At 49.6% G+C, this 14,001-nt stretch overlaps 1 protein-coding gene across 1 annotated transcript in view; it reads right to left on the bottom strand.

The window, feature by feature from the left end:
- LOC144723469 (cyclin-dependent kinase-like 1) overlaps positions 1-8,249 on the bottom strand; it is a 43,531-nt gene extending 35,282 nt beyond the window's left edge. The window contains exon 1 of the mRNA XM_078602247.1: positions 7,297-8,249. Coding sequence (XP_078458373.1) covers positions 7,297-7,467 — 171 coding nt within the window. The 5' untranslated portion in view covers positions 7,468-8,249. The remainder of the gene's footprint in view (positions 1-7,296) is intronic.
- Positions 8,250-14,001: the final 5,752 nt, after the last annotated feature.

Below are 14,001 nucleotides of genomic sequence, written 5' to 3'. Positions count from 1 at the left end.
CAGAATATTCCCCACCGATAGTGGGGCGTGAGCGGGAATCTAACTCAGTCACCGGGGTTTCGTAAGCACAGCGCCGCTAGCCGCTGTACTCGCGCAAATGTACGAACACCGACCCACCGCATTGCAGGCACACGCAGGGTCGGCTCGCCTTACAACCTCCAACGACGGCGGCGCAATGTAAGCCAGAGGTAACAAGCCGCTGCGTCTCCCTTTCCGTAAGCGACAATTCATCATCAAATTAGACATGAAGGGAGACGCGGTGACACGTTCCGTGTGATGTGCTTACATGCGTAGGTGACTGAACGCGGTTAAACACGGATGCTTTCGCGACCAATGTCATCCATAATCGAGGTTTGCTTTGGGTTCGATCGCGTAAACACTGAACGCAACTGGCAAATGTCCGCAGAACGCACGGAGGATTTTTTCTTCAAGTCCCCTGTTTTCCTCGATGTTTGTGCGGAGTGAGTCATTCTGTATGACACTCACGACACGCGCAATGTGACAACGATGACATGAGTCATTACACACGACACACAATATGCCCGTGCATGCATCGAGAGTGGAATACAAATAGATTCAGCGTGAAAGGTAAAGAATAATATGTAAGGCGACAAGTCTTTTTGCCGCCGTTCGTAGAGCCGTTAGCAATGGGTCAACAATAAATTTGGTTGTTTCGTTTTCTTAGCACTCTTCAGCGAGCCAAACTTATCTGTGCTGAGATTTAGGTGTATGGTTGTGAGAGAGAGATAGAGGAAAAACTAGACTCTGCCTACCCTACATTTCGATTTAAAGATTTCGTGACTGCAGGGATTCATCTTCTTGGTTCTTTCGGTAAAGTCATGTAGAAGGGAAATAATAAAATAATACATAATAAAATACAATTCTCACGACGTTTCGGCAACAACGCAAGCAGCCGTCCTCAGGTGAAGAACAAGTCTGTCGGAAAGACAGCGTCTGAATGAGACGCTGTCTTTCCGAATTATTTTATTATGTTGTATTTTTATTATTTTATTATTTCCCTTCTGCCTACCCTGTTATCAAAATACTCAACAGGCGTCTCAACAACACTGATGGGGATCATGCGACGTACTTAGTAAGTGGCGAGACGTTGACTATGTTACCTAGGTGCCGCAGTGGAAAGATGTTAACTACCTCGCCTGGTGTGCAGGAGGTCGGGGGTTCGATCCCAACCCTGACGCCTGCTGCTGCTGTATATTTGGAGTTTTAATGTTCTCCCTGTGGTCGCGTGGATTTTTCTCCGGGTCTTCCCTCCACGTTTAGAATCAACAGGCTGCTATCGATGTCCACGTGATGATGACAAGCCACTTCGTTGAGCTGTATAGCTCAGTGGGCCTTACTTGGTAATGATAAAAATAGTTTATAATTTAGTTTTAAGTGCAAGATGCAACATTTAAAGCAAATGTATAACTAGAGGCTGAACAAACCCCTTGAGTAAAAACATTCAATATGTTGCAAATGTCTAGCTATCGGCAAGAAGCTCCACTATATTTGTGCTACATTTCCCATTTCCCGCCCATCTCAAGCACCCTTAGACTTTACAGCAGTCAGTCTTGGTCACATGCATTCATCAGGCACCGTATGTTACTATATAAGTATTTTTAAAACGTTAGTATTGACGATAATTAATCAGGATGAAATGGTCCTTTGAGACACTCAGCAACATCGGGCATGATGACGACGGCGATGATGATGACAACTGACGAACATACACCCCGACTGTTATGTAACACGGTTTTGACCTGCAAGCCCGTTAACATCGCTGCCGCAATAACCAGTGGCGGCGTGGAACATCGCGGCCCTCTGGGACCTGGGCTACATGAGCAAGGACATGACCGCAACACCGCCAATTAGCATGGAAGCTGTATCGTTGCACGAAATGACCAAGTGTTGTGCTCTCAGCTGACTGAGCAGAGGGCTGTGTGCATTGCCGTGTTGTTCACCACGCACGTGGGCTCTGCTTATGTAATAGCCGGTCGTCGCGTCAAGTAATGCCCTGCGGCGCTTCGGCCCCGTGGGAAGGGTGGCACCCAGCGAGACGCTGCCGCCACTTGCTGTGGCCCAGGTGAGATGCAGAGCACGAAGGCCGCCTGCTAATGATGATGTCATTGCTGGTAATTTTCCACACGTGGCTATGAGATAAATATTTCATAATATACATCCCCGTGTCAATACGCCGCTGCTGTGCCAGTCATGGGCAGGGGTCGGCAAACCAAGATAACAAGAGCCTTTTTTTTTGGAATTCGGTCAACAAAACCTCAATATTTGATGAGCCGCAATGCACGCGAATACAAGACGGTGGTCTTGACTTAAAGCTTTCGTGACTGCAGCAATTCATTTTCTTTGGGTCTTTCGGTAAAGTCGCGTAGATAGGTTCAAAGAAAATAACCAAAAACTACGACGTTTCGATCGCAACACAAGCGGTCGTTGTGTTGCGATCGAAACGTCAAAGTTTGTTATTTTTTTGTTATTTCCTTTGAACCATCTACGCGACTTTACCGAAAGACCCAAAGAATAGGACGGTGGTCAAATTTCGATTGAAAGCTTTCGTGACTGCAGGGATTCATCTTCTTGGTTCTTTCGGTATAGTCACGTAGAAGAGAAATAATAAAATAATAAAAATAAAACATTATAAAATACAATTCTCACGACGTTTCGGCCACAACGCAAGCAGCCGTCCTCAGGTGAAGAACAGGTCTGTCGGAAAGACACGCGACTTTACCGAAAAAAGACAGACCTGTTCTTCACCTGAGGACGGCTGCTTGCGTTGTGGCCGAAACGTCGTGAGAATTGTATTGTATTATGTTTTACTTTATTATTATTTCCCTTCTACGTGACTGTACCGAAAGAACCAAGAAGAAGACGGTGGTCCTTAATTCTAAAAAACATCTCACGAAACGGTCCTTGAAGAGGCCGCATGTGGCGACGGAGCCGCAGGTTGTCGCGGGGTTTGCAAAACTTCCGCGTGCTGCTGCTGCTGCTGTTGCTCCTCAGTGCCGGCTGGGTGCAGGGTGGCACGAGCACGATTGGTTTGGATGTCACTCATCACTGATGTGAGCTGTGGATGTGGCTTGCTGGGTTGCCATTGTGCATACTGTAGTCCTGGTTGTTGATGATGTATTATTATTATTATTGATTATGTTTACAATCAATTATTTGGCTGCTATACATTGCCAACATGATTTGCAACTTCGTTGAGCTATCATTTGTGGCCAGGTCGCTTCTGAAAAATAACGAATAGCTGAGTGGGCTTTACCTGGTAAAATAAAACATAGTTGACAGTTTTAGTTTAATCAATAATGTTTAGTGAGAGGCTTGCTTTTCCTATACTTTGCACTCCTGCTGTTTTTGTATTCGTTGTTGCTATAACTTTCTGACCTGCCCCTACTGAACATTTGTTAAAAAAAAAAGCGCTTCATAGCTCATCGGATTTCTCCAGGATAAATAAAGATTCTCATTCTGATATAACATTTCACTGAATTTGTTTACGCATCATTCCCCTGAAAAACCGAACAACAAGCTCCGCCGTGTTGGCCAGGTCGCCAATCGGCCTTACCCGAAATAAATCCGCTGAAAAGCGTTGCCACTCATGGATGCAATCGGGTCCACAGCCCATTGCAGGAGCCTCCTGCGAAAGTATTGGGACTCATTGAGGCGTTCCTCGGGTTAACCATGGACCCTTGGTAGTTTATCGTGGCTATGTCATAGGGCAGGCTGCAGTGTGAGTCAACATGCCGATGAATATAAAATCAGATGGGTACCTTTTTTCTCCCCACCCCGAGCCGTCAATGCACAACATTTGCATCTCCATCACGAGCTTGATACCCAATAATTCAATTGAATCTCTGAGGAGACAGCGATTGTGTGAAAATGCACCTGCCATCCGATACCGATGTTGTGGACAATGACTCGTTATTAGCGTGCCTTTGTCTATAGGGGGGCAAGAAGGGGCGTTTGTTACACACTTGCCACACTCGCGTGTGCTGTATTATCGTGGTAGTCATAACAAAGATGTTTAATTGGCAGCGGGCATGTTACATGAAATGTATAGAATTTAGAGCACATAGGGGTGTGTGTGTGTGTATACTATGTTTAGCGGTAGTGTAGCGGTGAGCACGCTACCCTACGAACCTGGTGACCCGAGTTCGATTATTCATGCTCATAGCCAACGCCAATAATCTGTCTTTTTAATTATTACAAAAGTAACGTTATACTAGACTTTCAGTCCTGTGTCAATCCACGACTAGTTGAAGGCCTATCCCAACGCCTCTTGGTCATGGGGGTTGCTTGACCATACTTCACCACGCTGGCGAGTGCAGGTGTTGGTAAGAGGTTGGGGGAAGGTAGGGAGAAGGGGTGGCTGAACCGGATCCAATAGAAATCGCCACTGATGATTTGAGCGCCATGAACCGGGCAGATAGCTAGAGCGCTAACCATTGCCCCACCGCTCCACCCGATCACTGTCATACACAGTGCACACCATTGGCTTTTACAGCGGCTTACAAGGGTTTAAATGAAAACATGCCATCCATCAGGAGTGGTTAGACCGGCTGTCTCGTTAATTTTAATGGGAATGACATTTTGACTTTTGAGGCTTGAAACGTGGAAGCGTCAAATCTCCAACACCACCGTTCTGCAGGAGTGGCTTCGCGTGAACTTGCTGCGGTGGTTCACGCGCGTGGGTTGATTTTCCTTTTATTTAACCGAAAAGTGACAATCTGTTGAGATTCTTTAGACCGCGTTACCGAACTGCAGCGGATGCTTACTTGTTTGTGTACGTGGAGAGTTGTGTTTATCTGAGGTTTGATTGATTTAAAATCTCAGGTTTGTGCTATGAATTTCGTAAAACATATGACAATAACACGGATTAATGATCAATTAAAACACTCGTACATGCTTTGCCCATTTCATCGCATGAAGCCGATGTGTGCGCACACACAAATACACAAAGACCCCCGTGTATCCATAACAAACTTTTGGGGAAAGTGCTGTTAGCGAGCACATGTGAAGACCGGCACGGCGCACGAGGGGGTGAGTGGCCAGCACCACGCCCGGCCGCCTTTGTCTCTCTAGTGGCGATGTTTACACACCGCATCAGATACTCATTTGAGGCTGAGTCGACCTAGTGGAGGCCCAGAACCGGTTCAGATAATTATCGTCACTGGTGTTAGCCGTGACCAGGAATCAAGCGTGATAACCGCTGCACTACCGCTCCCCCCCCCACACACACTTAGAGAGGGCATTTTAAATTAAAGGAAAACCAGTGTGGTGAAGTTGGTGTTCAAATAAGCCCCAACGACTCACACGGCGCGGGGAGGGAGGCCTTCATCCAGCAGTGGACTGACACGATAGCTGTACACGTACACGTGGTCTATAGACATGATTCAGATTCAGGTAGACACCACATCCACAGGAAGCTGTCCGCCTGATAGCATTTGAGAAGATTCCCAAACCCGAACCCCATATCCAACCCAGCCTCTTGTGGACGGCCATCTCAATCACCGAGACGTCAGCTCGGCACACGAATTGGCTGTTTTTCTCATGATCGTCCAGAGCATAGACATTGCTTAAATCTGTTCCAATATGCACAAAGACAAAGATCAGATAATCGTCGCTGGTGTTGACACACCAGGTACAGGTACTGATTTAAGGCTGAGTCGACCGAGGAGATCATCAGGACAGAATCAGATTTCATAGAGACACACACAGATACTTCATACAAGTAAACACACGTCAATACATACACACACATACACCCAAACACAGGGACAGTCATAGAATAAGACACAAACATGAACGGGACTCTCTTGAAAAAGAGTCGGAATACTCAGTGAGGCTCTCTCTTTTAAATAAAATACTGTTATAATAAGTACACAGAGAACACACACACTACAGTCCACAGATAAGACAAATACAACGTGACCCCTGCAGACGTAGACTATTTGGGGAAAGTTCTGTCAGTGAGCACCTATGCAGGCAGGCACGGCACACGAGGAGGTGGGTGGCCAACACCACGCCCGGCCGCCTTTGTCTCCCTAGCGGCGATGCTTACACATCGCACCAGGTACTCATTTGAGGCTGAGTCGACCTAGGGGAGGCCCAGAACCGGTTCAGATAATCGTCGCTGGTGTTGCCCGCGAGCGAGAATCGAACCCGGGTCGCCAGGTTCGTATCGCAGCGCGCTAACCGCTACACCACCGCTCCCTTCTGAGTCGATCTACGGACACACAGAGGCATGCAATAAAAACCTGATCAAGGCTTGAGACTCTCTGAAGCTTCACTTGCTTAAATACATAATTTCATCAAAATCATTATGATATCACAATATAATTCGGTACCCTAACCCAAAACAATAACACGTTCAAACAAAACAACAACAGTCCACCTTCGAGGAAAAAAAAAATATCTGCTGCTGTGCAATGCTGTTTTATTTATATCGCACTCCACAAGAAGAAGAAGATGACGAGGAGGAGGAGGACGTCTCATCACGCCGCTGCCACGCCACGTGGTCGCAGCGTAAGCAGCCTCGCAATCGGACGACCTCAACAATCTCTCTCCACGGTGTCACGAGGCATAACGGCGCAAAACTGTGATCACGTTAACAGTGCCTGCATTTACGTATTCATGTCATCATACATTTAATGAGGGGGGGGGGGCGGTGGTGGAGTGGTTAGTGCACTGCACTATTAACCCGGCTTATCTGAACGTCGATTCCGGGCCACGGCTATAGCCCATCAGTGGCGCACGCTGTCTGAACTGGACCCACTCGTCACCAGCAGGCGCTCATCGCAGTGGTGGTGGTGGTGTGGCCAGACAGCCCACCGGCCCCCTGGCAACTCCGCCACCCCCCGAAGACTGCCGGCGCAAGCCGCTACCAAACCACGTAGGGTGCTGTCAAGGTATACAGGCACGTGTGGCACAGTCCCGTCGTCCGTGCGAGTCGAATTGCCACTGATACCCCCTTAAGGGGAACACGTACACGGGTGCGTGCGGTGATGCGCTCAAGTCGATATATTATCGGGTAAACACCTAGCGCGCTGTGTGTGTGGGTGTGTGAATACAAATTGAGTACCTGGTGCGGTGTGTAAACATCGCCACCGGGGAGACAAAGGCGGCCGGGCGTGGTGCTGCCCACCCACCTACCCACCCCCTCGTGTTCCGCACCCACCTGCACAGGTGCTACTCGTGAACAGAACTCGCCCCAACAGTCTGCCAAGGCTGTTCACGTGGGGGGAGGGCGATCTTTCTCGACAAATGTGCGAAGAGAACAAAGCCTACCTTGAGCATTCTGATTTCGCGCATCGCAATTTTCTTGATCACCGGGTCGTCTTCCGACTCGACGAACATCTTGACGGCCACGATCTTCCCGCTGTCCCGGCTCCGGCACTTGAACACCACCCCGTACGAGCCCTCGCCGATCTTGCGCAATTTCTCGTACTTGTCCGTCATCTCGCCTCTCCGCTGTTGCGAGGCTTATCGCGTCTGCCTGCCGACGGAGAGACGCTGCCGCTGCGGCGTATGTCGAGAGAGGTGCGCGCGGTGCCACGAGGCTGCGTCGCCTTTGACGCACGCCGAGCAAGGGATGGTCGCTGTCGTCTCGTCCAAGTGGCACGTCGCTGATGCGACACGCGGTGCTCGATGGTGGTCGTCCACCGCCGTGGCTGGCTGCCAAATTCGAGTTGACAGAGCAGCGCTGCTTTGAAGCGGACGCAGCGCGAGGGGCACGCACGCCACGAGTCGTGGGCTGCGACCGTTCAGGCTGGAGGCAGCCGAGCCGAGCGCTTCCCCTTCGCAGCCTTCAGCTGGAAGAGAAGCGAAGCGAGGGAGCTCCCGAACCTCGGCTCGCCACAGCAACCACCCGAGTCACGCACCCACCCTTACTTGTCGTTGTTGTCGCTAAATAACTTAGTTCATGGCAATGGCACCATTGATTCGGTCCTCGTTAAGACAGCCTCTCGTCACGCCTCGTCTACGGGCAATGATGGAGCCACGTGCAATGATAAGCACAGCAGCGGTGCGGGCGATCTGCTTAGCGGCTATGCCGAGACACGCGTGCGAGTGAGACACGTGCGAGCGAGAGAGAGCGAGAGCTGACAGTTTCGCGAGCCGGGAGTGTGACTGCAATGTCCCTCGTGGAGGTGACTTTGTTGGATTGCCGCACGCTGACAACGGGGCCCATTAGCGGGTCAAACGTGGCCCCTTTGTTCTGCTCAGTGAGCGGCTGACAAACTTCAAACGCCTCCCGTCCCGGTGAAATATCTCCCCGAGCGAAGCCGCCCTCTCGTGGCCGTGCCACCAATGGTGAAGCGAGGTCCCCCCCCCAACACCACCCACCCCTGCGGGAGAGGGGGGGGTGGGGGGTGGTGGTGAGTGAGTGGGTGGTGAGGGGGGGTGGTGAGTGGGGGGTGGTGGTGGTGAGTGAGTGGGTGGTGAGTGGGTGGTGGTGGTGGGGGGGTGGTGGTGGGTGGGTGGTGGTGAGTGGGGGGGGGGGTGAGTGGGTGGTGAGGGGGGGTGGTGAGTGGGGGGGGTGGTGGTGGTGGGTGGTGGTGAGTGGGGGGTAGTGGGGGGTGGTGGTGGGGGGTGGTGAGTGGGGGGGGTGAGTGGGTGGTGAGGTGGGGTGGTGAGTGGGGGGGGGTGGTGGTGGGTGGTGGTGAGTGGGGGGTAGTGGGGGGTGGTGGTGGGGGGGGGTGAGTGGGTGGTGAGGGGGGGGTGGTGAGTGGGGGGGGGTGGTGGTGGGTGGTGGTGAGTGGGGGGTAGTGGGGGGTGGTGGTGGGGGGTGGTGAGTGGGGGTGGTGAGTGGGGGTGGTGGTGGGTGGACAATTACGGGGTGAACCTCGTGGAACCTCGTGGATTCTCACGCCCAGACATTTGGGTAAACGGTGAGAGTCGATCTTATATTCCCAAAGTAAAATGTGTTCACGTGGGTTTGTGCTGTTGTTATTGTCCTTTTGCTAATGTTCGTCATTGTAGAAAGTAAAGACAGCTGAAAGCGCAGCCATGCAAGTGCTTGTCCTCAGTAATTGACGGTGGAAGGGCCTCAACTAAAGTGGCGGGGTGGGGCTTTAGAGAGCCGATCGAGAGTGAATGTGGCCTCCTCTTCCACGTTGGCCAGACGCACTGGAAGAGGTGGCAAGTACTGTACCCCCACTTTACCGATGAGCTGCACACTGCTCGGTGGACGGAGGCGAGGGGGTTTAACAAAACGTGTCCATCGTTTCGACTGGCGGCTCGGGAGATCGAACCTGCTCCGCATTGCAAGCTCATTTCGCTCGCCGCAGCAGCAGCAGCATCCCCAGGGCGTGATGTTTTTAGCTGCAGTGAGTTTCGAAAGTGCTGTCAGTTCACTGCTAGACTACGTGAGGAGGACCTCAACATTTACAATAAGAGTACGACGTTTCGCCAGTATTCATCTTCTTGGTTCTTTCGGTAAAGTCACGAAGAAGGAAAATAATAAAATAATAAAAATAAAACATAATCAAATAATTCTCACGACGTTTCGGCCACAACGCAAGCAGCCGTCTTTAGGTGTTCTCCACCTGAAGACGGCTGCTTGCGTTGTGACCGAAACGTCGTGAGAATAATTTTATTATGTTTTATTTTTTTTATTTTATTATTTTCCTTCTACGTGACTTTACCGAAAGAACCAAGAAGATGAATCCCTGCAGTCACGAAAGCTTTAAATCGAAAGTTTCGCCAGTAATTATAACTAGCTTCGTCATGCAATTACTTTGCTCTCCAACACACCGGTGGTGGCGGGTTTAACGACACATTTATATAGTCACGCGATCTAACCCAAAACAAATCTGTATTATGGATGATATTGGTCGCTTTAAACTGAGCATGTATTGAACTCGAGACGTAGCGCAGTGTGCTAACCACTGCACTATCGCTTCCCGTTATATTGTACATGTACGTGTATTATATTATGTTGTACATGTACGTGTATTATCTTATATTGTACATGTACGTGTATTATATTATGTTGTACATGTACGTGTATATACACCGGTCTCTTTCACCGCGTACAAGGGAAACAACACTTTGGTCCATCAGCTTACGGAGCCTCCAGGATAAATGTTTGAAAGCATTTGAGCAGGACAACTGTGTGCCGGTTTCGACTTGTTGAGTCTCATCAGCAAGGCTGTGGCCTGTTGAACGATGAATTGCCGATTTGATTGTCTGAACTAATCAGCATCGCCACAAACACCGTGGGGCCCAGCTAAGTGCAGCAAACAGCACAGCAATCCGCAGCGTTCGATAAACAACAATCGTCGTCACCACCACCATCCACAATCATCCGTCAATAACAGTGGCCTTAGGAATAAATATACGTGACGTTTCGGGTGACGGCCCTTCTTCACAGCACATCAGTGATGAAGGACCATTGCCCGAATGTGCTATGATGAACGGGCATTGCCCGAAACGCCACCTATTGTATGTTGTTTTCCCCATTCTAAGGCCACAGTGATATTTGACAAATGCGTTGTTCTTGTTGTTTTCAGATAAATCATTTGCGGCCGCCTGGAATCGAACCCAGGGACGCCAGCTCAGCGCTCTGACCTCTGGAGAAAACGAGGTCACCTAAAAACGACTGTTTATGTCTCGGTGCAAACGCGTTATGGCTACCTCACCCTTGCACGTGTGCGCGCATGGCAGCATGTGTGTGTGTCCCGGTGTTTGCGCACACACACGCGTGCACGTGCGCGTGCGTGTGTTTTTGAACGCGTGCTTTGCATCGTAACAAAGGCGTGCGAATATCACGCGCACACCGCCCTAAAAGCGCTCAGTACACAGACATTGTTCGATGCACGTTGAGCAGCTGGGATAAGTATGAATACGCATGACAAAGCAGTAAGGACAACAACACCCGCCGTTTTATTAGACAAAGTGAGACCGTTCGGCTATATCAAGGCGATGCACAATAGCTCAAGTCTGATTTTCCTGCAGTCGGGGGCAGACTTCAGTTTGCCACACCATCTGCGCAACAATTAATAAACCTGCATTCCATACGAACAGTGGCATTTGCATAACGCAAGCGTCGGAGAGAAACGGTGGAACCGTTTGACGAAGGGAGGTGAGTTTGAGAGAGGGATGATGATGATGATCGCAGGCTCGGAGAGACGTGGCGCAATGTGCATCCACTGGTGGAGTCGACGATTGACCGTACCGTGAAGGGGAGGACGCTTTATCCATCGATCACAGCAGCGCCTTGCAGCATAGGAGTGGGTTGTGGCCACGAAACCACCCCGGCCACCCTTGCCTCCCCAAGGTTTATTGTAATTCCCACACTGCGCTAGACACTTCGATTTAAAGCTTTCATGACTGCAGGGATTCATCTTCTTGGTTATTTCGGTAAAGTCACGTAGAATGGAAATAATACAATAATAATAATAAAACATAATAAAATAATATAATCATATAAAATAAATGTATTATGTTTTCTTTGTATTATTTTATTATTTTCATTCTACGTGACTTTACCGAAAGAACCAAGAAGATGCGCTAAACACGTTGAAGGCGGAGTCGCCCCAAGGGAGACCCAGGACCGTTTCGGACATCAGTGATGTCTGCAGCTGTCCTGCTCTCGGTCGACTCGGCCTTGCATGCCGTGTAAATTGCAGGTTGCCAAAGATGCACAGCAGTCCATTGTGCAGCTGTGCCAGCCTGAATAGCTTCTCACTTTGGCCGATGAGTCTGTGCAACTACGGTAAACGGAGGCTACTTTGTGCACATCTATAGAGCACTTGCATATTAATTCAAGCGTCAGGGGGTTCCAAAACTCACCTCGGGTACTTGATCATAATCGCTTACGAATGATCACAAGCAACATAAATACTGTCCCATTGGCAGCGTTGGCCAGTGTGTGTCTGCACCACCATGGGTGAATGGCCGCAGAACATTCATCGCAATTCTTACATAAAATATCTGACAGCTTTTCTTCAACAATTTTCTTACGCGTACCCACTTTCAAAGATATAATTTTGTACAACAAGATTACCCAATTTTTTTCTGAATTAATATTTTGAAACGCTCTACCTGCTGAGTAAACTGTACAGGAACGGTATGAGACATTCTGAAGTGCCCTGTGTTATTGTATTGACTGTATCAATTATATTGCAGCAATTGTGCTACATAACAAGAATATAATTTCCTATTTTCTACGTATTCATGTATATATATACCTTAAAATTTTTTGTTGTTTTTGAATCAAGATGTTTTTTTGAGTGAGCTAATAAGCAGATGCACGTGGGGTGGTGTAAACTGGGGGCACTGCCAACAAGTCTGGGAAAGTGTGAAGAGAAGTCCACACACAGATCCTCTCTCTCTCGAGGGGCTGGTCTCGAGCGCCCTCTGCTGGAGGTCTTTCTGCCAGCAGTGTCGTGAGCAAGCAACTTTGGGGGCTTCAGCTTTGCCACAGCACCTTTTGCATCTATTTGATATTTTACTTTTCACCTAATATTTTCCCTCCATCATTTTTGTAGATTTGGCTCTAAACATTGCCCGCACACAAAACAAAGCACTGCGTGCACATTATTTGCATGGGCGGGAAGGATCCAGCCTCCCCGTGCCTCTCCACGATTTCAAAGGTTGGAAAATGATGGAAATGGACACGTGGACGGCTGAGGTATAAATCCCGAGCATTCCGCATACTGCGCACAGTGAGACAACGCACGGATAGTAGTGCCCCATTACACCTACGCCGCTGTATTTTAAAATAGCCCTGCCATCACTCATCATCACCAATTCACACAGCCGCCGCTCGCAGCCGCATACAAAGCAGGCAGGCTGTGCTGAAACGAGAAAAGGTTACGCGGATTTGAGTCCCATTCTTCGGCAGACAAAGCAGTGTTGCGTTGCCCGGTATCTGTAGGAAAAAGTGGGCCCTACACCTGCACAGGACTTGCACAGAGAGAGAGTGGCACTGCTTACATTTACAACGAGCCGTCTTTGCAGTAGTTCTCCCAAACACGGCTTTTAGCTGAAGGTAATCTCGGTCACAAAAAGTTCAGGATTTCCCAAACTTCAATTCTCGGGACCCGCCACGGTACGACTCTCAATCTTTGGTTCTTTCGGTAAAGTCACGTATAAAGATAAGATAATAGATTAAATAATAGCATAGACTCTCCATTGATCTCTTCTCCGTTCACCTACTAAAGCAAGGCTTCAAATTCGGTAAACAAAAAAAACTCGATTTTTCAAGAGCCGCAAAGCACGTGGTGAGTCCGAGACGGTGGGGTCCTTGATAAGTGACGTCACAAAGCAGTCATTAAAGAGCCGCGGGGTTGCCGACCCCTGAACTGGAACGTCGTTACTCGCCACACGCGCCCGATGATTGCGAAACATGCCCCCCCCCCACGGTGGAGAGAATTCCAATGCGAATTAAAGCGGAGACCCAAGTTCGCTTCACGCTCATGGCCAATACCAGTGACGATTATCTGAACCAGTCCTGGGCCTCTCCTAGGTTGACTCAGCCTCAAATGAGTACAGTGCCTGTGCGAGGCCGACCACCCAACTCCCTGGCGTGCCGTACCGGTCTTCATCGGTGCTCGCGAACAGCACTTGCCAACAATATGTTGAGAGCTATACGGGGATTTTTGTTCTTTGTTTTGTGGTCCCACGTGACAGCATTTGAATCGGCGCTTTAACTTGTGCGTGTGTGCGTGTGTGTACGGGTCCCCCATCACACTGATGAAAACTGCCAGGGAGAGATCTTGTGTTGGCACACGCGTGTCCTGCGTGACATGGGGCGTGGCTCGCGGGTTTTGTTTTACACCTCGCCTGCACGCGTAGACCACGCGACAAACAAACACGTGGAGACATCTCGTGTGCCTCATTCGCGGCGTTCCGGATCACTCCATCCCAACGCCACGGGACGCGTCCTACGAATCGTCAGCCCCGTGCAGCGCGTGACACAAACACAAAGTTTTGCATTTTGAACGGGAAGTTGTGGTTGGCACAGAATGGGAAAGATGTAGGGCACCG

The sequence above is a fragment of the Lampetra planeri genome, chromosome 18 (assembly GCF_965212315.1).
Source record: "Lampetra planeri chromosome 18, kcLamPlan1.2.h2, whole genome shotgun sequence".
NCBI classification, from domain to species: domain Eukaryota; kingdom Metazoa; phylum Chordata; class Hyperoartia; order Petromyzontiformes; family Petromyzontidae; genus Lampetra; species Lampetra planeri.
Note: the sequence above shows the minus strand (reverse complement) of the source record. Positions and strands in the feature narration are given on the sequence as shown.